Source organism: Drosophila elegans, unplaced genomic scaffold (assembly GCF_018152505.1).
Source record: "Drosophila elegans isolate 14027-0461.03 unplaced genomic scaffold, ASM1815250v1 contig_476, whole genome shotgun sequence".
Lineage (NCBI taxonomy): Eukaryota > Metazoa > Arthropoda > Insecta > Diptera > Drosophilidae > Drosophila > Drosophila elegans.
The window spans coordinates 15,331,946-15,354,400 of record NW_024545863.1 but is presented as its reverse complement, the minus strand read 5'-3'; the positions used below and the strand labels follow the sequence as shown (position 1 = coordinate 15,354,400).

The 22,455-nt window shown below is 38.4% G+C and overlaps 2 protein-coding genes and 1 non-coding gene across 4 annotated transcripts in view; 1 reads left to right on the top strand and 2 right to left on the bottom strand.

The window, feature by feature from the left end:
* Positions 1–2,387, top strand: part of LOC108150272 (protein Skeletor, isoforms B/C) — a 28,669-nt gene extending 26,282 nt beyond the window's left edge. For both annotated transcript variants that reach the window (XM_017278367.2, XM_017278358.2), the window contains one exon: positions 13–2,387. In XM_017278367.2, the coding sequence (XP_017133856.1) occupies positions 13–174 (162 nt within the window). In that variant the 3' untranslated portion in view covers positions 175–2,387. The remainder of the gene's footprint in view (positions 1–12) is intronic.
* A 266-nt stretch (positions 2,388–2,653) lies between these two features.
* LOC121467640 lies at positions 2,654–2,818 on the bottom strand. Its single transcript, XR_005977715.1, has one exon. It is a non-coding gene; the product is annotated as a U1 spliceosomal RNA (small nuclear RNA).
* A 2,026-nt stretch (positions 2,819–4,844) lies between these two features.
* LOC108134777 (protein pellino) overlaps positions 4,845–22,455 on the bottom strand; it is a 30,104-nt gene continuing 12,493 nt past the window's right edge. Inside the window, exons 2-9 of the mRNA XM_017255226.2 lie at positions 9,691–9,783; positions 7,022–7,253; positions 6,492–6,683; positions 6,228–6,416; positions 6,062–6,160; positions 5,446–5,599; positions 5,204–5,381; positions 4,845–5,117 (exon numbers count right to left, since the gene is read on the bottom strand). Coding sequence (XP_017110715.2) covers positions 4,991–5,117; positions 5,204–5,381; positions 5,446–5,599; positions 6,062–6,160; positions 6,228–6,416; positions 6,492–6,683; positions 7,022–7,253; positions 9,691–9,783 — 1,264 coding nt within the window. The 3' untranslated portion in view covers positions 4,845–4,990. The remainder of the gene's footprint in view (positions 5,118–5,203; positions 5,382–5,445; positions 5,600–6,061; positions 6,161–6,227; positions 6,417–6,491; positions 6,684–7,021; positions 7,254–9,690; positions 9,784–22,455) is intronic.

The following is a 22,455-nucleotide window of genomic DNA, read 5'->3' as shown; positions in this document are numbered from 1 at the left end:
CTCCTTTGGCAGTGCTTTACACATAACAATCTGGGCTGGAAAATCAACGTTGTGGACATGGGCGCCTCTAGAGGATCGATCGCCAGCAGTCACCAGCTTTTATTATACGGAGTTTCTACAGTTTTTAGCCTGGTCGCGACACGTCTGCTTTTTTGTGGCCACATACTTGCCTGATAGTGCCGCCAGTAAATTGGCTTAAATTCTAGGTGTACTTCAAAACCATGGACAGATAAGAGTTCGAAATTTGAGTACATATCCAGATCCTTACATATTCATTACCATAACTATATCCTGCCCTACTTAAAACATTTCCATCTTCAAACTTCTCGAGACGAATTTATAATTTCACATCGACACACTCGGGACTTGTCTGTCGGTGGTTTTGGGCCACTTGGCGACTTTCACAACCAGGCTAATATCATCTGACAAACATATCTTGACAATAATTCGTAAGATGTAAAACTGTTGAAATTGTGTGTGCATGCGTGAGGGCACACTGTAGCGGTACCGCTACAGTGGGCGTAGAATGGGTGTTGAGCCACAGCCGGAATTTGATTGGTTGTTGGCAGTAGATTTTTGTGGCTAGGCAGCGAGAACTTTTGTACATTTACGAGTATGGAATTCTACTTTTTTACATGTATACTTATTAAATTTACTTATACATCTACATCTCTAGTACAGTAAAATTGTAATTTTTCTAGCAACTACTACAAAACCTACACAGGCATGTAGATACAGAATCATGTTTAAAATGCGGTTCTATCGAAATATAAACCGACAATAATAACGCAACACTGCGACAATAAATTAATGATAGTAATAGTGTGTGTAAACAACACACAAAAAATATCAAACAATATAATTTAGATGGGCTGCAAATGAAGCTCAAAGGAATTGTACAATAAGAATATGGATCTAGGAAGGGCAGAAACCAATGCAATTTGTATGACAATAATATCTACAGATTTGTGAATTTTGAGAAAGTTTCGCAGACAATACAATACTTTTACACAATTTGAATGTACTAAGAAACTAAAGACAAATAAGAAAACTATGTTATTTAATGCTACTGACTACTGTGGTGCTTCTTGTAACAATATTAGATGAAATGTAAATCACATGCCGCACACGTTTAGAATGAAAAACAAGAATCCCCCTCTGGACGGGATAAAGTTTTTGTTATCAGATGGTTTTCTTGTAACTTTTTTAACTATATTTGCATAATTGGTGTTTTTATATAAGCATGATATATATATATATATCGTATATGTTTACAATAAGCGATATGTTTATAATGGCAAGTGAAACAGAGAAACACACAACTAACATGTACGACAATAAGCAGTGGACAAATAAATAAGTCTGCTAAATACTTGATATTTATTCGACAAGGCATTGAATATGTAATATTATAAACTGATAAATATGCATGCATGGTAAATCCTTTTGATAGTTGTTCGCTTTTATTTTGGACTATGGCTTGATGTAAACAAACATAAATCTGGCAAAATTAACTCTGTAGCCAGAGCTAAGATCCCCATTATATGAGCTGATTTAAATCAAAGGACTTACTTTTCCTAGGAATATTAATGTGTAAAAAACTATTGGACACTAAAGTTTGTTAAGTTTCTGTTGTATTCCTTCGTTTCCTTTCCCTCTATAAGTTTACATATTTAAGGGTCACTATGCTGTAGTAATGTACATTTTCGGGTAAAAAGATATAGAAAAGTGTAAGGATCCATAAACTACAACTATGGAGAGTTTTGATATTGAAATTTGACAGGATCTGGAGCAGGTTTATAAGTCAAATTGATTTTTGTATAGTTAATGCAGCTAAGCGCACAAGAGTCCAGATAAAATGAAACAATTGATAATGATTAACGAATCAAACGATTTATATATAAATTCACACCTTTATATTCAATTGATATACATAAACATAAATACATATTTACATTTAACAAAAGGCAAGAATATGACTTTCAAAGAATATCCCAAGAATATAAAAATTTCCATGTCGATTATAACTTAACATCTCGTACTTAGATAGCAACATTTTTCTGCATTACCTAAGCAAAATACTTTCATTAAAAATAAAAAAAATCAAAAGCAACTTGCATTCAAATCTCCAATTTAATAAATAGATATTCATGAGTCGCTGGCTAGGAGGGTGAGGAAGAAACTAATCCATTTTTAAATGTTATTAGATCGCATCAGATCCAGCAAAACCAAACCCGATTGACAATAAGTTGCCATGAAATTGGACAGTTCAAATAAGTGGTAGAGAATTGAAAGATTGATGTCAATAATAAGAAGCTTCACAAGAAGAAAAAACAACAAATGGCGTAAAAAACGAATATTCTACAAATAAATTTCCGAAAAACAAATGTTATGGTTTTTTTTTTCTGGGTTTCAACTTTATGTATATTTGTTAAAAAGTATGTAATAGTTTTTGACCATGAAGTGTGAATATTCTAGCCCCGTTGACATAGTTATGCCTGAAAGCCATAAACCTCGAGGTCTCGGAAAATATAAAATAATAAACGGGTATCTTAACAGTCGGAGGTACTCGACTATAATTTTTCTTCCCATTTAATTTAATTCTAGCCAATAATGGCAAAGCATTTAATCTTATTTCATATTTATTATTAATGTCGGGACGGCGCGAACGCCATTCCCGGCTACCAAAAATTACACGCACGAGTTATTCACATTAGGAATAATCGCAGAGGTCAACTCAGCCGAGGTGCAATGGCCAAGCCTCACTCCGGAGGAACCGCCTTCGTGATCACGGTTAACCTCTACGCCAGGTAAGTATGTTTTTCTCCGCTCGGCAGCAGGGTTTCCATGCCAGAACAGCTAGAACCAGTTGGGAATTACAACGAGTCGTCTGCGAGACAAAACACCCCTATAAGTATACCTCACGAAATGTGCTAGCATGCGCAGTTGAAGCACGCGTTTCATTTCCAGCTGAGGCCGTTTGTTGGTAAACAAAAGTGTAAGCCTTTATATTTATCCAATAATAAAGGCATAAAGTTCCGTGTTTTTATGCCATGGAATTTCAGACGACATACCACCCAAAGTTTTATAAATCGGTATTTAGATAACCAGTCATTTACTTATCACATAATTCCTTCTTTAAATATTATTTATTAACACTAACAGTCATTAAATATGCATTATGAAGAAACCCAAATAGTAAATATGTTTTTTTATTTAATTTAAACATTAACTTAAAACTTTTTAAGTACAAAAACTAATGTTTTAAAATTTTTGGACTAGTCGAATTTGTTCAGATATAATATGATATATTTATTTTACTGCACTAATAAATTACTACATTTCTGCAAAAAACGTTATTTAAACCAAATAACTAATTTTTCGATTGTGATCCCAAAATTTAAAATAGTAAAGGCAACATTTTTCTATTAGATTTTATGGGTTCAAATGTTCGAATAGAGCCACCGTAATTTTTTGCCAACTATATGATCATAAGTATGCGGATCCTTTTAGGAAGTCACTTAATTGTTTTAACCGGCTTTCTTTTTTAAATTCCTTATAACATTAAAACAAACAGATTTGAAAATCTTCGCACTGTTTTGGAAGACAGTCAAGAGACAGTTGTAATATACCATTAAGAATCAATGAAGTTTATATGCCATAATATATAAATCTATTGGAACCATTTTTCTTAGATATCAGAGCAAACATTCCATATCCATGAGCAAACCAATAAGACACCATTAAATAAAAACAATCGAAATCGTTTATGTGTATTGCTAGAAAGTTTTTATTTTACATTTTGTATTTATTATGAACTATTTTCTTTTTTTGTTTTGTTTTGCAATGTTGTGATTTGTTAACACACTGCGGCGCAACATTAAATGAACACACAGACGTGTTTAATGCATACAAAATAATAATACAAATAATCGTAATGCGTAATAATAAGATATAAGATTAACTAACTTTGTAATGCATAATGCGATTTGGGCAGAAAATGAATATCAACATACATAGATCGCTGCAGATACATTTAAACCTATATAGATCTAGATATACGTATGATGCTATCATGGGTAGTACATAATGCGTTCGATTTCATGAACTCCCTTTTTATACGTATTTGCTGACAGAGTTTTGAAACTGTACATGTTGTTCATACGGTTTTGTTTTTGTTTATGTTTTCGTTTTCATTGTTACTTGTTATTTAGAATAATGCTTTACCACATTTTTATTTGTTGAAGTTAAATGGATAATTGTGTTAGATTCTCCTCGTTCGTTCTTCGGTTTAAATGTAAGCTCTAGATTTGGTGAGAAATACGTAAATGTTGTTTCTGCATATGGGCTGGATGCCCAGTCCATAGCAATGTTGGGTAGTTGCAATTGATTGCGAATAATAAGGTTCAACGATTACATTTCAATCTTGTTTGTTTTTACACAATTATACACAATTTATGCGGTTGCCGTTGGGGCTATAAATATATCTGCGATTTACATTCGGTCTCAACTTTTACAATTATGCAATTTCCATTCGTATTAATTCGTATGGTCGATGTGTGCTGCTGATCATTGCGTTTGTTTGCGTTGCAGTCATTATTTCAAATAATTTTTACATTATACAGTGGGGAAACCAAACATGAAACGTAAACATGCAAATTTGATCGGGGAATGGGATGTCTAATGCGGATTTGTTAACTTCGCAATTAATTGAATTGATTTGCTTAACATAATGCAGCAATTACATATCAGCAATTGATTAATGAAAAACTAAAGTCGCCAGAGACACAACAAATACAAACGTTTCTTTGCTTTGCTTCGATTAAATTTGTTCTCTTTTTGTGTTTCAGTATTCAGTATTTTCTGTTGCCTTTTAATGTTAATTAATGATAATAAATAAAGCCTAGTTTTAATGCCTGCTTCAAACTTGGACATCTTTCAATTACTACAGTATCTATATAGACGTAAATACAATCCATTATATTTATATTTAATCTAGATTATCCTGGAATATTAATTTAATGTAGCCGGTCGCACCATCCAAGGGCGTCGCACAGAAGGGACAGACGGCCTGAAATCCGTTGGTGCCGTGCGGTATCTCCACATTTGCCCAGTATCTGCAAGAGTAGAGTGGATAGAGGTGTACCCCCAATTAGTAGAGTCAATTTGCAGCCTGTAGCCGTCTGGCTTCAGTTGCTCTCACTTGACAGTTTTCTCAGTCGCCATGTGTCCGCATGGATTGAATGCGTACGTCGGAGCGCCCACGTCCACATAGAAGGCCGGTTCCAGACCCATGCACAGCGTGACCACCGGGCCGAGTTCCAGGCACATGGGACAGCGGCGGGCCCCGGTGTTCTCGTCCTGACCCCAATCGTGATGGCCTGCCAACGGAATCGAGCGGAATTATAGATTTGTGTGCCACTCTGAGACGACAACCGCACTCACCCTGGACGTGGCCGCAGTTTAAGTACACGTAAGGCTGGTTCACCTGATCCCCAATGTTAACTTTGCGTGGTATAACCAGTGTGTTCAGGCCCACCGGGCACTGTGGACGACCGGCATTAATGGCATCGATAAGTTTCTCCAAATCGTGTTTGGTCTGCAATTAATAAACAAATTTTTAATCAATGTATATTTTGTTTATCATGATTTTTTGATTCTAAATACATCATTGCAAAAGGTTTTTTAATATTTTGTTTCCTAAAGAAGAGTCTTTTGTTGTTTGTTAGTATACTAAGTGACTAGCGCATTAACTTATAAGTTCCAAAATTTAAGTGTTATGATGACATTTTATAATAAAATATAAATACAAAAAAAATACTCGTAAATATCTTTACCATTTTTTTTAATCATAATAATTCTTTCTGCTTTAATATAACTGTTTTAAATATCTCGAAATTGAGCTCATGATATAAATCGAGTTTACAATCGTAAGCTTTAATGCATTTGAATTTAAAAGTTTTTTTAATTTTAAATTTTAAAGTCCTGGTTTATGGTACCGTGCCAAACTTTATGGAAACTCATTCCATATTCTTCCTGTTTTTAAGCCTTTTCGACTCACCGGCGAATGTTGCAAGCCCTCGGCGGAACGCCAGAGCAAGGTTGCGCCGCAGAGATCAATAAGTGTGCCATCCTGCAGGATGTTGCATTCGTCATAGATCTGGGGAAATGCGGAATTTTGTATCAACTGTTAAAGGTTAAAGGTTAAAGATAACAATTGAACTTACGGGCTGACCCTTTTGCTGGGCCGAACGCGACTCGCGCAGGCTGAAGACATCGCCGCCCACGGAGCACTCGCGCCAGAGGCCGCACTTGGCATTGCCGCCACAGAAGGAGCCCTTGGGGTGCATAATCAGCACGCCGTTGGTGGTCAGACCATCGATTTCCACATTGTCCTGCCACTTGGTGGCCTTCTCCTGTGCAAAGTCAAGTTCGAAGCTCATTAGAACCAGCAGGGGATTAGTGGATGGATGGACAACCGGCCGACTTACCCCAAGGAATATGTTTCTGCTCGAATCGAAGCCGGCGGCGAATATTCTCGCCTTGGCAGGCTCACAGCGGTTGACCAGAATGCGGCAGGCGAAGCGAGAAATGGTGCTCTGCATCACCTTGGCATCCTTCTTGTCGCCGGGCAGCGTGTCCATCACCACAAAGTCAATCGGTGACTCCGAGGAGCGTCCCACCTGGCAGAGCAGCGAGCAGAGAGCGCAATCATGATTAGTCGAGGGAGGCACACACACAACTGATTAGGTAATTTATCACTGGGGACTCATGCGATATTGGCATTATACTTTAGGCGAACGAGGAAGTGGTGCTTCGGTTGCCAGACCAACATATAAATATTGAATGTCGCTGTCAAAAGTCAAGAAAACAGACCTCTGACCTTCGTGGGGCGTGCACTATTTCAGGCCCTTGGCGGCTCTCTAATTAGCCAAATAACATTCATCAAAGTCAGGCCGAGAAACCGAAGCTCCTGAGAGGGATTGTCAGCCCGGAATGTGAAAAGTGCTGGGTATCTCACCTGAAACATGTCCGTTTCCGCATCCTCCTTGTACTCGACGATTACCGCCTGGTTGCGCGACAGTGTGTACGAGATTGAATGCTGGTTGGCATCCAGTATGGCCTTCGAGGTCTGTGGCGATTGGACGATGTAGTGTTTGGACCGCTTGACGCCGCTCGCCTCCGTCCGCTTGTGCAGCACGAACTTGGAGCGTCGCCGTCCGCGATCTCCCTGTGGCAAGTAACCATTGTAGCTGCAACGACACAGATACAATTGTATGAGATACATTTGCCGACAGATGTGGGGCAAGTTGATAAGAGCTGACATGCGGGATTATTGCTCAACTAATATATTTCACTCGGTTTGTGGGTCAAGTTCTGCGTGGCCCTATGTGTTTTTGTTTGCACAATTAGAGTGGCGCCTCTCTGCCACCCACAGATAATGGCCACTAATAACTCAAAGAATTGCCACCCTGGGTTATTTCGGTCTCTTTTTACTGCATTAGCTAGACCATAAACCATGTAATTACCCACGGTTGTCTGTTCAAACAATAGGAATTATTATTTACTCAGGGTCGATAGTGTCTGACACAGCAGATGTCAATTCTTCCGAAGTTGGTGAACAATATAAGCCAATTTAGTTTTATATTCACATATGGCAATGTATAAACTATATAATAATCTAAAGTTCAGTCAATGAAGAAATGTTGAGACAAGTTCTTTGAAAGTCAACCATATCGAGAGGGTAATAAACAACGCACAAAAGCTATTTTCCATTGAAAAAAATGTGTGTTTAAAAAAGTATTTACGACCATTAAAGATACGATTTTCCAAGATACATTAATGAAGCTATAAAATTACAAATGTTTGCTAGAATATAAATAGTTTTTGATTAATCGAAATGAGCATGTAAAATCGAAAATTTTATTATTCCGGACTGAGTCCCCTAATCTTGCTTATTTTCCCAAACATTATTTCCTAAAAATAAGACTCATAAAATGTCAATAATATTTTATATGATTTCATTGACAAACTGTTAAAGATTGATCCCAGAAAGTACCGATCCCCCGTTGAATGTAATAAAATCTAGATTTTCCTATGAAATGATCTTGTCGGAGAACAATCAACTTTCCGTGCGTGATGTAAAATTCTGAGAACTGGTACCCTTCAAACGAATCAAAAACATAAATCGAATCCATGTTTACAGCCACGTTTGAACCCTCGGGACATGTTGACCTTTAAATTTGTAACTATAAGGCTGGCTGCTCATGTTTTTGAATATGTTCGTATGCCCACATTTGGCAAGCTTTGTTTTTTCAGTTTGTTAATTGGTTATGTCTTATTTTGATGACAACAATTAAGAGTTTCAGATTTGCTGACAACAATTCGAGTGTTCGTAGTAGAGTCTGTCAGCTTCTTTGCCCGTGGCTTGTTGTCCAGCAATCATCGTCTGGTTGTTGTCCATCATATATCACCAACCGCGACAATGGAGGGGGAATCCTCAATGAGTGACCACATGTTGCTCGGGCGACCAGACCAGCATGGTTGTCATGATAAATGGGGAATTGATGGAGAACTACGCAAGGGTCTAGTCTACGCTCCCTTAATTTTTCCAGCCCTGCCTTTTGTCCGATGGGCAATTAAAAAGTGTTAAGATAACAAATGCCAGCAGTAACAACTGGGACATAAAGAACACAGACTGCAGCTCCGGCACAAAATGCTTTCGGCTAATGACTCAAGTCAGGAGACTGTTTTCTGGAGTCTGTGAGTCGCACTTTGGCAGTGAGTCAGCGGCCAAGCGTTGCCAATCAGCACAATGTCAAGCGCTTGCTGTTGTCCCGTCGACCGTCAACCGTCGAGATTTACAATCATCCGTTTCCGTCCCAGCTGCTGGCCAGAACCATCAATCTCCGCCGGCGGACCGCTGCGTTGATCAAATTTATGCGGCTAGCTCAATGCTTACAGAGCCGGCACTTAAACTTCTGTAAGCGGTGGTGCTGCGTTTGACGGATTGGGTTTGTGGCTGGAATCGGTTGGTCTCTAGGTGTGCGCGGTTTTCGTTGAAGACCCCATAAAAGTGCAGTGAAGCTTAATTTATGAATCCATGATAAACGATGGGTAGATTTAAGAAGATTCTGTTCGGATGGAGTTGTGTCAAACGTAACTGGTTGGGCAATCTTTGATCTTTGAATCGGTAAGTAGGTAATATGTTTAAGCTGATTAGATTTTAATCGAAAATGTGACACTTGCGTTAAGAATGGATATGTTATTGGATTACCAAAAGATGAAATATGGTTGCCTAATAGACTAGGTCTTTTCGTTACAAAGACATCTCTTAAACATTAAATCAAAGTGTTTTAAAGTCCTTTACTTATCTTTACCAATTAAGTCTATTATCTTATCATTTATTTGGCCATAACTAAAGCGAAAGTTTTCTGTTACCACATGACAATTTGAACGATATGAATTGACTCAGCTCAATATATTGTTGACCTAGCCCTTGTTTTACTCTAAAGCTCCTTAATTGAAATGCTTGAAGTCAAAGAACAAAGATCTACAAGTCTTGAAGTGGTTCATTCCAGCACTTGTCAAGTGGTTAGTTCTGCCTTATAAAACCACCAAGTACTTACGGCCCAAACAAAGTACTTTACTTTGGGCATTGCCATACTTTTATCATTTCTTTAGACTCACCCGAGTATCACTAGTTCCCCGTAGCGCAATCGCGGTTTGTCATGTCCATCGCCACCGTCTTCAGCCAGTATGGGAGATTCAGTGCCGTCGGTGCTGCAAGCGAAAATGGAATTGAGTATTACATATTTAGTGGAAATGCACATGGTTATGGTTTTTATTTCTATTTTATTGTAATGTACACATTGGAAATTGCTACAACTGCTTAGCCATTATGTGATGCAAGAAAACGAAAACAATAAGGGAAAAGTTTTCTCAGTGGCAAAGGGAACACAAAAGAAAGGAAAATGGCCACAAAAAACTAAAGCAAAACAATTTCAAAGTAAATGCCAAGGAGATTGCTCATTTTCAACATATTTTTGGCTCACACTTGCCACCCTTTTTCCCTCTATATATATATATATATTACTCAGCAACTTTTTAGCTTTCTAGAATTTCAAATGAGGAAATGGCTCCGCTCTGTCTCCGCTGCAGAGCAGTGCACTTGGAAAATAATGTCATATAGATTTAAGTAAATTTGCAAACAAAAATAAAATGTCCAAAAACTTCATTTCAATTTCAGCTTTTTTTGTTAAGTGTTTGAAAAGCATTATAAGGCTTTAAAAAGAAAAATGTATAATAGGCGTTCTTTATTTTATGGTTTGTTATTTCTGAGTGTAATTAGTTTTTCCTCAGAAGTCTTAGTAATGTAGTGCAGCCTATTTAGCGTCACGTTTCCACAGCTCGATCGGCAACTTGTAGGTAATCGCATCATTAGAGGGTTAATTATTTTCCAAATTGGTGGAAAATTTCCTCCAATAACGAATTTCTCATTAGCATGGATATGCGCGCCCTGTTTTATTTTTACTACATCTAAATACAAGTTTTGTTGTCCCTTTTTTTTTTTTTTGGGCACATCATAAACTTATTTACGGCAATCTAATAAACCAGCATGGCGCCGGTCCACGCCCACTCACAAACATGGCAAATGGATTTTTTTAAGAGGGGTAGAGGTGCCGAAGGGGGCTCGAGGGGGCTGCATGGGGCTGCTATGGGGTTGCATTGATTTTTGCTCGTTGCATTTAAACTTGCTCCCCTTTTGCGTGGACTGAATAATGGGCGGCTGGAAGCGAGGGCGGCGGGTGGGTGGCTCTTGAAATTGTGCAGTGCAGACTGAATTTCAGGGTGTGGAGGGTGTGGGAGGGTTGTGCACACCAGACTCTGGGCGCGTGCAAGGTGAAATGGCAATGCTCATCACTCTCTCGCCCTGTCTGCCTCTCTGTTTGCTGGCTTCAAATTAGCGCAGCAACTTTGTTTAGATATGTACAGACATTTCTGACGTGACGTACAGTACTCCCTACAACGGGGAGCCATTAACACCCGAAGCCTTAAGGATAGAACATTTTGATAATTTAACACAAGTGTACGAAGAAGCTAATATAAAAGATTAAACCAAATAAATAATTATAATTTTACACACATTCCCTTCAGTTATATTTGTATAAATATCAAGTTCAAAGGCCTAAAAAAACATTTTTCCCTTTAACTAGATTAATATTTAAAACAGTTCTGGTTTAATTATGCAATCAACAGGTTTAAAATTAAAAAAAAAAAGAAGAAAACTTGACTTCACAGCCAAGATAACATATATTTTTAGCCACAGCCAGGCTATAGTTAGCCACCCCCTACAATGGGACCACCCACCCGGCAGCAGCATTAGAAAATAAACTGGGTTAAATTGATTAAGCCGAGGCATGATTAATAATAATAGAAGTTTGTCATTTGACTGCTGTCTAAATTGAATTCAATTAGCAAACAAACTTGAGGAAAAACAAAGGCAAACAAAAAATTCGAGATGTGATCAAAATTGGAATCGGAGTAAATATTTACACAATATGCGTGTAGCCATAAGGCAAGCCTCAACGAGAAATGTCCCAGAATCCCCACCATCCATTTACAATTTAGGGCCACGATATTAAACAACTTTCAATTGAAACATATTCCATTTGAAGTGATATACTCTGCAGGGCTTCGCTGATAGAATTCATTAACAAATCGCATAAATCTTGATTATTTGATATAGCAGTTTGGAGGGTTTTACAACCCCCATGGTTCCATTGCTTTCGTGACTATTTCACATGCAATCAGCTGAGCTCCCTGCCTCCAAAGAATTTATCGATTTTCAAAGGCAACAATGCCACTATTTGCATACATTTCAATTTCAAAACTAAACCAAGCACATTACAACAGGCCAACCAAAAAAGCTGGCAAAAAAAAAAATCAAATACATCGCATCGGGCACATTGTGTGCTATAAAAAAAAAACACACGTACACATGAAGTTACTCACAGATACTGAAAGGGGTATCCATGAGATACGATATCTTTGATATGGCGCGACCCCAAAGTTTTTGCTGGTATGCGTGTTCGCATTTGTATCTGTGGTGCCGGCATCGGTTTTGTACTTTTGCTGTTGTTTAGGGAAATCAATTTTCGTGTCTGTGTGTTTGGGTTTACGCTACACTCAGAATAAATTTTGTGCTCAAAATTAGATTACAATAAATTAAATTAAAATGAGTTAAAACCATTCAAGTTTCTTTTAATATAAAGACATCAAATAAAGTTATAAAAAAGGTAATATTTTCTAAAAAAAATAAAAATGATTCTGACAATATTTAAATGTATTTAATATGTATTTTAAAGTTTGCTTAAAACTGTTTCAAGATCATAATGATTTAATGTTAGAAAACAGTTTCTGGAATTTAAGACAGAAATTAAATATCAACCTTTTGGTTTTAGAAAAGATTTATTCTGGGTGTAGTGCTGGCGCCGGTATTTGTGGGTAAAATGGGCGTAAAAGCGTACTTTATTATACGGAAGTGGAGGTGCCTCCACATTGCATGACAGTGCATCGATTTTCGCTCACTTGTGTTGCATGCAGGCCCAGAACGAGACCCACAACAGACCGCGGCATAGTTGGCCGACACAATCGCATTACAATAAATTTTGAAACTAACGCAAAGGGCAAACATCAAACATCGCTCCCCACGATTGCATGCTAAAAAGTGCAGAAGGACCCGCCATTAAACTATCAACCATCAAGGGTAGGGCTCTGAAATCAGGGCAACCGACCTGACCTGACCATAGGCAACTGCCGTCAGTGCAACCAAAGCGGTTTTTAATGTCACGGGGTCGCACAGCTTATGCAAATTAATTTGATTATTACACCAAAGTAACCCATGTATTCGTTGCATTCATTTGATTAGCTCGCCCACCTGAACGGGCGGCGGCGGTCCGCAAAATGAGGTCTCGCAAGGCTTTTAGCGTCTGGCTGCACCTCTAATTGAGTTTATCGGCGGACAGGGTCTAATGTGTGAATGTGTGAGGAGCAACAAGCGACGGGCACCAAGAGTCGAAAGGTCAGCGGGAATGGAAACACAGAAATCAATTGTGAGGAGGGGGAACCAAAGTTCTGTGTTTTTATTACTTCCAGGGAAGCTCATACGTATTTAAGGAATCCTTTAAGGCATGTATGTACTGATGTTGGCAATCGTAAATCGTAAATCGTAATTGTAAATAAAAGATATCTGTTTTACATATTTTAAAAAACAATTTTACATCAATACTTTAAAAAAAAGTCCATACTCTTATTCTTATCTTGGTTATGTGTTCTTCAGTAATTTCTTGATTAATTTACTCAATCTAGAAATGCATTAAGATTTTAAATACTTTAAACAAATCAAAATAAATGAAGTTTCTTATTGTTTTTCGTAACGATACTATCATAATCCACCCTCATTTGTATCGTCTTGGAGAAACAAAAAAGTAAAGCAATAACTCAATGCGACAACGATAGGCAAAACTTTAAAAACAACATTCTGCGGGCAAAGTTTTCTATCAAATTCGGCTGGCTGTTCTCAACATAAATGGCAGCTGCATCTGCTTCTTGGTTTGCTCCAGATTCAGTGGAAACGGGAGACATGGTTCACTATATTTATAACTTTCATAAATCTCCGAGTTTGCCTGTCAACAGCAGAGTGCGGGGGGTGAGAGGTCTCTATTTACATGCGGCGACGGCGGAGAAATAGGTATATTTGAACAACAGAAAAAGATAGTTCCACTTCTTGTTTATTTCTACCATTTGAAATTTGAGCTGGGGCGAAGGAGAATATTCAAACTGCAGTGTCGCCCCTCGCCTGTCATGCCAAATAAATGCAAAGACCAGCAAAGTGCAATGGCAGATTAAACAATAAACAAGAGGGGGGGAAAACAACAATGGCAGCACACACAGGTGAGAAGGGCGGACAGACGACACTTTTTTGCAGGTACATTTTGCTGGTTAAAGGGCGTGGGGAGCGGGTAGCGGGGAGCGGTAAGAGCAGGTGTTTCGTTACCATATTTTATGGTTAAATTTGCGGTCTGTGCTTTGGGTTAGCTGATGGGCGAAATACCGGGCTCTTCTCATGCTTCCCATGCCCATTCACATGCCGTGGATGTATCTGTATCTGAGTTCTTGCCTCTGTATCCATATCCGTATCTGTATCTGTAAATGTATCTGCATCTGTATCTGTGCACACGTCTCTGCCACACAGCTGTTTGCATTTCAAGAATGAAACTCTCATTGAGACAACTTCAAAAAACATTCACGAAAAAAACTCGTTTTGCCAGCAAAATTCAAGCACAAAGAATGGCCAGAAAAGAACATCAAAATTGCGAAGCATAAAAAAAGAACAGGGCAAGGGGAATGTACATGCATATAAATAAGTATAAAATAAGTATATATGTATAGTCTTTATAAACAAATTATCCATGATACTAGCTTAGAAAGTAAAGTAAGTTGTTTCAATGCAAGCAAGTGCGACATTTTAGCCTGGATTATTCTATTAAACTAGTCATACCAGGAAGTGAAAAAGGCACAAGTTTATGCTTCCAAAGTCTTTGTTAGAGAATAAAATATATATTCAAATTTAAACCATACAATGATTTACTTTATATTTGGCTTGAAACAAGATAAAGACATCAAATTAACTAGGAGACCTACTTCTAACGAAATAAGTTACAACTTCCCGGGCGTTGTATCTTTGAGATACAAGTTATTGCCATGGGGTGACAGGGTCAAAGAGTTTTGTGGGTCTGGGCTGCGGTTTTTTAAGCCTTGTTAGCGGCAACTCACTAATTTCATTTATGCAAATCGCCGCCTGTCAATTTCTTAACCACTTTTCTTTAGACAGTCAGCTGAACACCAACAAAGGTAGCTCTTTCTTTGTCTCTCACTCTCTTTCAGATTGTTACATAATCAGCAGAAATTTCATTTAAAGCTTGTTTGGTGTCGCTGGTATATATAGTTTTTTTTTTTTTTTTTTTTGTTGCTTTGTACTTTTTACAAAACATTTGTCTAAACTGAACAATGGAAGGTATATTTTTTTTGTCCGGCACTGCTCCCTGATCTTGCCAGTTTTTGTTTGCCTATGCAGCGGCACGTCTCGAACAATATTTTTGCTTTTGGTTTGCCTTTCCCAGCTGCTTTTTTGGCAAACAAATTTGCACTACTCCGGCACCGAGGCGACCAAAACCAAGCAAGACTTAAATTAAACAAACAAACAGGCGGCCAAAGACAGAAAAAAAATTGTATTTAGTTTACTTGCCAAAAGCAAACTGCTGAGCTGCTCTTGAGCACGTTTTTTTTAAGACTCCCTACGTAGAAAGAGGTATGGTGAATCTTTGCGAAATGTTTGTCACACAGATTATCTTATCTTATCTCAACCTTCTACAGATATATATATTATTTATCTAAATGTAGACTAATGGTAAAAGCTTATTCAAACCGTTAGAAAATATTATCGAATACTTCAAACTTCCAATAATAAAACATCTGCGCACTCTAAGCTCTACTCAAGCATGAAAGTTATTAATAATCTTATAAAGTTTAGGTAGTTATTTGTACCTACATTTGTTTTTAAATGTAGTTCACTCAAATTAGTTATTAGTTATTGGTATCGATAAAGCTAATAGTTTATATATAGCTAACAAATTCCAATAGTTAAGTACATCATTAGCTTAAAAGAGTATTTTCGGAACACTTTGATCATTGCGTGGCTGGATTTCCATGAGCTTTGGCTACATTATGTTCCTATGTTTATGGATTTTCCTTTGGCGACTGACGGTTTTCGTTTTTACCCTCCGCTCGTGCTTTTTTCTCCTCGTTTTTTTTGGCTAAAAATAAAATCCACGCGGAGCCAAGATGGAGAAACAACCCATTTCCGTGCTAATAGTTTCGCTTTTCGTTCGTGGAGTGTTTCTATTTCTGCAGCCGCTTCCATTACCGCCTTGTCTGGGCTGATTTGGAGCATTGTTCTGTCTCACTTTGGGGTTCAAAGTTGGCTGGGATGCACTAGTAACATAAAAACTCAAATGCTCCCATCACCGCCTGCAGTTTGTCATCTTAATGAAAGCATGAATATGCTAATTTCTCGTACTTTTTTTTACGACTAAACGTCATTATCGCTTGCGTTGCTTTCAGCAATTTTAATAAACAAATGCCAAGTGCTGTGTTGAGCTGGGCACGACTTCTCTCCGTCGTATGTATGCGTGATTATGATACTAATGACCGGCTTATTTGATAGAAGAAATAAGCATTGAAGAACGAGAAGTACAATAGAAATGATATTTGCCTGTCCGTCTATAGAAACCATTCTCCTATCATCATCACCATCATCATCATCTCCGCAGCAGCTTCCTCAATAGATGGCATTTAATTATTCTGCCCCCTAAATGGATCTGGGAACGTTAAGCAAAAAACCACGACGCACTGCATGTGCTATTACAATTTCATCATGTACTCTTTTAGCTCTGTTTGTATGATGTCATGGGTTTAAAAGTTTGTTATGCATTTTTTTTTGCGATAAGACATTTTAACTTTGATAACAAGCACATTTTTACCATCCAAAATGTGTGTCTCTTGTGTATACATATATTTTCCATGCTTTTCGAAATAAACCAATGACAATCCATTGAGTTGCTTTCAATCTGAAAGCTGATTCATCTACTTTTCGGTGACTAAACGATTGTTTGGAATTCCCTGTACATTTTCAACATCCATTTTCAAATTTCTCGTTAGCACCCAAAAATAATAGAAGGGAAGAATAAATCAACCGCAAAGAGAAAACAAATTATAATGCTAGAAAAAATACTGACTAGACAAGTACCCTAAATACGCTAGAAAAAGTGCTGGTTTGTAAACAAATTATTAAATCAATATGATTTAGAGAAAATGATAGGATTTTATTCTTGTTTTATAAGAAACAATAAAGTAGCTAGAGTTTAAAAAATGTTATCAATGTTCAAAAGTCAATTTTTTTCTATTAAGCTTTAGTTTTGCGAAGAATTTATAACACCTTTCCATCATCAAAAGTCTAGGGTATTTGCATGTGCAGGTCGCAATGCGAACCGAAATCGCAGCTAGTTTGATGGGGCATTAAGCTATTTGGGACGATGCGCGTAGGCGGTTCCTCTGGTAGTCCGTAGTTGGTTGGAAAACGCTTAATTATGTAGGCTCTCCCATTCCGAAATCCCCTCTAAACTGCCTCGAAAAGGGGGCAAAAAACCAACAGCACGCTCGGGCCTAATGAGCAAACGGAAATTGAAACTTTTTGGCGCTGTTTAAATAAACATTTAAACCAAAAGTGACATAATTTGGCCAAATGAAAAGCATGAAAATGTACAGAAAAACCAAAGCGTTACATTGCAGGTGCGAAAGCAAACGCAGCAGAAACAAAGCATAAAAGAAAACAAAACAATAATGGAAAAAGTTATGAAAATTGTCGACACAGATGCGTGACTCAAGTCGTTATGACATAATAAACACATCCACTAAAAGTAAGGAAATAATAAAACAAAACTAAACCAAACTAGCGCTTATGGTTATAAAACACTAATGTCCCATTTTTCTTTTTTTTATAAGTAGCTGAAGAAACCAAATCGAAGAACACCATAATAGTTTTAATTTATTATGGAAAGAAAGCTAAATGAATCCAAGTTAATTGAATAAAGGGTAAAACTGGCACAACAATTATCTGGCAAGCCACTATCAATCGACTGCCTTGCGATCGTTAGTCTATTGACCCATATAAATGGCTCAGTTTGGTTCGGCTCCAGCCCGAATCCCCACTCTAGAGGGCATTTAAAGAACCTCCATTTACTCAACTAATCGTAGATCAATCAATAGAGCGGCAAAAACCTTTCGTTACCCTTACTTTGTGGCATAACATATGGTCGATAATTCCGATAAGGTAATCCTATTAATGTTGAAAATGAAAGAACTTTATTAATAGAACTAAAATGCTAACATATGAGGTAAGCTATTATGGAATATACTTTTGTGACAACAAAAAGGCTTGTTAATGATTTGAACTTAGTTGGAAATGTTTCGTTTTTATATCACCTCAAAGTCTAAAATGAGTTTATAGAACAGATCAAAGTCTATTGCTATTTCTGTAAACGTATTTCAACGTGATTTTCAAATTTATTCAGTTTAGGTTTTATTTCCCTTTCAGATATCAATCACCTTTAATTACCGAACTCCTATAAGATCCTGACATGTTCCAGAGTATTGCTAGATCGGTGCTCCAAAAATAGTACGCATTCTTATATTCTTCGCGTTCCGATTGCTTTTTCTTTCGAATGCAATGCGCCTCCCCATTTCTGTGGCCCCTTCTCTACCGGCGATTTCTTTGTTGTCTGCATGTGTGTGGCGGGGTTATTTTTGGCCTTTATCGTTCTTACTGTTCCTATTCTGCTATTGAACCAGCCCAAGCAGGCATGCATCCATCCGTCCATCCATCCATCCATCCATCGGATCGAATCGAATCGAAACGAATCGAGCTCATTCCATTTGGATCCCCTGAAAGAATGACTCTATTTTTGGCAGCACTCTAAGATTTATGATCAAACGTCTGCTGCCACTCTGACAGTCCATTCAGTCCGCATTCGGGCCGGCTTGGTCGGCCATGTTTACACACTTTAATTGCCGGGCAGCGGAGAGGAACCGTAGCAGCAGCAGCAGCAGCAGCAGCAGCAGCAACAGCAACAGCAGCGGCGGCATGACAGGAAATACTCGGGCTTGGGCGGCTTCAAATTGGCTATTTCTCTTCGGCCAGGTCCGAAGCTCCGAGCGATGGCTCTCTGGCCATAATCAAGGCAATTTAATAATATGTTACGCTGCACACAATTTCACCTGCAAGCGCAACACAACCAGTCGCTCCGCAAAGAAGGGGAGGAGTTTCCTCGGCGATCCTCTTCTGGGCAGCCACAAAAATTGCAATTTGATTTAAAAATTATGCGTTGTGCGTACCGAAAAAGATGCAGCAGTTGAGTGACTAAAAAAGCCAAAGGCTAATATCAATACAATTTTGGCCATGATGTGAATGCGACACTCCAAGTGGTGATCCAGACGTTGACGGGCTCAAAGAGAATCTGTTTTTGTGCGCATTAGAAAAAGTCTTTGAGTCAGCAAGCAGAGTCGCAAAACGAAATAAAAAGTAATAAAAATAAAAAGCACACTGAAACGTCATGGCAACAGCAACATCAACGGCAACAGAAACAGCAGCTGCACAAAGGGCAACACTTGGATGGTTGATGTTGCTGGCTGGGTAGCAATTTTGCACGTAATTCGTCACGTAGCGAGAAGTTGTTGTTGTTGTTGATTATGCATTGAAAATGTTTCAGCCAGCAACAATCTGCATGGCCAAAACGCAGGCACTGGCAAGTCAGTGGAGCATGGGAGGAGAAAAAGGAAAAATAAGGTAGTACACCTGAGAAAAATTATCAGTTAAGAAAATTGTAAAGGATCAGATATGTTTCTTATATATATATATATATAAGTTGTACTCCTGGTGCAGTAAATAACTAGAAGCACTGAAACTCTCGTTCGTTTTTTAAGCAGTTACTTAAGTCACTACTCTTATTTTAAAAACTGAGTTTGTTAAAACATCTACAATTCTGTTTGTTCTGTCATATTTTAGCTGTTTCACTATTTGACTAAATCCGATTTAGTATTTGTTTGCTCTATTTCCTATTTTAAACAATTTTAGTCTAGGAAAAGAAGAGAAGAAAGCTATTAACCGTTTGATAATATCTTTTTTTCCAAGTGTAGTTTTTTTTTTTAAGTGTATCGAGAGGAAAAAAGCGGGAAAGATGCCAGCTGCTTGTTGATTGCCGTCCGCAGGCGAAACTATGAAAATGCAGGCACAACAACAGCAACATTGAACATTCACCAATTAATGCCAAATTGAAATGAAGCCATAAAATAACCGAGGCAAAAGCCCGACCACGCCCACGGGCTAAGCTTACGCCCCCCCGAACCCCACCAGCGGTTCAATGACATTTGGCAGCGTTCGATTGACATTTACCCGAAATCGATATGCGACAAGGGACAGACACAGTTCTTTCACATCCAAAATTCAAATACAAGTTAAGGCGGTCGCAACGAATTATGTCAATCAACTCGACTCAACTCAACTCAACTCAACTCAACTCGGTTCAGCTAGATGCCACAGCCGTCAGATGTCAAAGGTCACAGACCAAAAAGCAAACACACCGGACAGAAAACGTGCAGTTTTGGGTCAGACACGGCATGACCTCCAATCTCCGATTCCAGCGAACCCCCCCAAAGAAAGGAGGGGAAACTAAGCGAGTGTGCGTGAATATTGATTGGTAAATTTGTTGGGCATACCTATGGTTACCATTGTAACTTCCGTTACCTCCGTATTATACAAGCCAATCAAGGGCTATCGATTGCCCGGGAAAAGCATCATTACGCTGATTGCTATCGCTATCGATGTGTAGGTTCCTTTATACAAATTAACCGTCAAGTTGGCTGAATCATTTCTAATGCGTTCCTATTCCAATTATGGCTGTTGCTCATGTTTCTTGGTACTGCGGCGCTATGCAAATAATTAATTGGAAGCCGTTGCCATGCAACTCCTGTCTAAAGGTACAATTTTCTCGAAAATCCATTCAAGGTAAATTGGGAATATGCCCCATTCGTCATCGGAAGTTCGCTGCGCACAAACAGTCATATACCGTCGGTAAACATAAGTACATGTTTATTTTAATATCAAGTGCTGGGAACCCTCCCGCCCCTTTTACCTTTCCCCTTTCCCATTTCCCCCGAAAACCCCACGCCAACATGGCCCCTCGAAAAGCCCCTCCAGTTGGCTGTTTTGTAACAAGGGCTGGCAAAACAGTTGTTGCCAGGCCAACTGTGCCGATTATGTCACCGAGAGCTGTATGGGGTTAAAAGCGAACAGGCCCCCATTTCACCTCCACCCACTTTGCCACTTCTTGCATCCCGCGTTCATCATCATTACGTGTTCTGTGGCATTTGTCGTCTGGTTTCTTGCCTCCTAGACGCTCTGGTTTCAACCGGGCTCTGTGTGTCGCGGCTCTTAAGCTGGCTTATTTCTGTTACCATGTCGAGAGATCTCGAGCTTGGCAATGCAAGTTTTCAGGTAGAGATTGAATTTGACTAAATTTGATTAAATGCCTGACCCTTAATCAAAAAATATACGAAATGAAAATTTCTATCCAAAATTTCGCACATTTTAATTTAGGTGATTATCAGGCTTTCAATAGAAATATTTATCTGGTTTATAAAAAAGTATATTTGAAAAGATCAAAACAAAACTAAAGCTCCACAATTCATATAAGTTTTAAGGTCAAATATAAATTTATAAAATGTATTCCAACGTACGATTAACTGGGCTTAAAGGGCCCAACCATAAGTGACAAGAGAGTAATGGCTTTTGTAGCTGTCGGAGTCGTTAATCGTAAAATGGTTGGGTTAATGCCAAATGGCTGCCCCATTTTGGCATCTCTTCAGATCCCAAGCGAAATGCAAATGTCAAAGGGCAACTTGCTAAGCGGCAGACCAGAAATTTAATTGTTGAGAAATGTTGTGTTGCCTTCCTTTTTGACGGTCGACCACGACCCCAATTCGGGGGATGATGCCCTTGTTTGGCCTATATGTTTGTACCATATATCATACGTAAGCTTGCTGCTGTTGTTATTTCAATTTTGCTAATGCAACAAACGCTGCTCAGTTCCGTTCTAGTTTCCAAGTTTCCAAGGGGGTGGCTAAGACCCCCAGCCACGTCCGCCCCCACAAAACTCCAACTGATTTACAAAATGCCAAGAATTTGTCGATTCGATTACGTTGAGTGAGTGCCCAAAGGTTATCCATCGGAGTGTGTTTTAAGGGAAAAAAAACCCCATTAGTCAAATTTAACCATGGCGCACTTTCAATTTTAGTTTTTTCCCGTTTCTCTCGTTTACTTTTAGCCCCAGCCATTTGGAACGGATATTGGCGCAAAACTTTTATAGTTTCAAGTTGTGATTACTTGCGTATTCAAAAAAAAATATATATGGATTTATGAATGCTAAGAAACACTTCTGATAAGTTTCTCCGGCGAAGTTGTTTATTTTTTGACGAGTTTCTATTCCATTTCCGTTGCTGTACAACACGTAGGATCTTATCAACGGAAGTGCCATATTATTAAACTAAAGTACATATGAGAAGTCATATGCTTGCGACCTTCGCACATTATTGTCAAGGCAAACCCAAATAATCTTACACGTCGTAATGGTAATTTCCACTTCCATGACAATGGTAATATTGTCTCTAAGAGTCGGAGCCAATTTTTTGTTGTTTACTTTTTTATAGTCATACAAATATGCAAGTAATATCCAACTGTAGAAAAATATTAAATATGATAAAATGTAAGCCATGATAGGT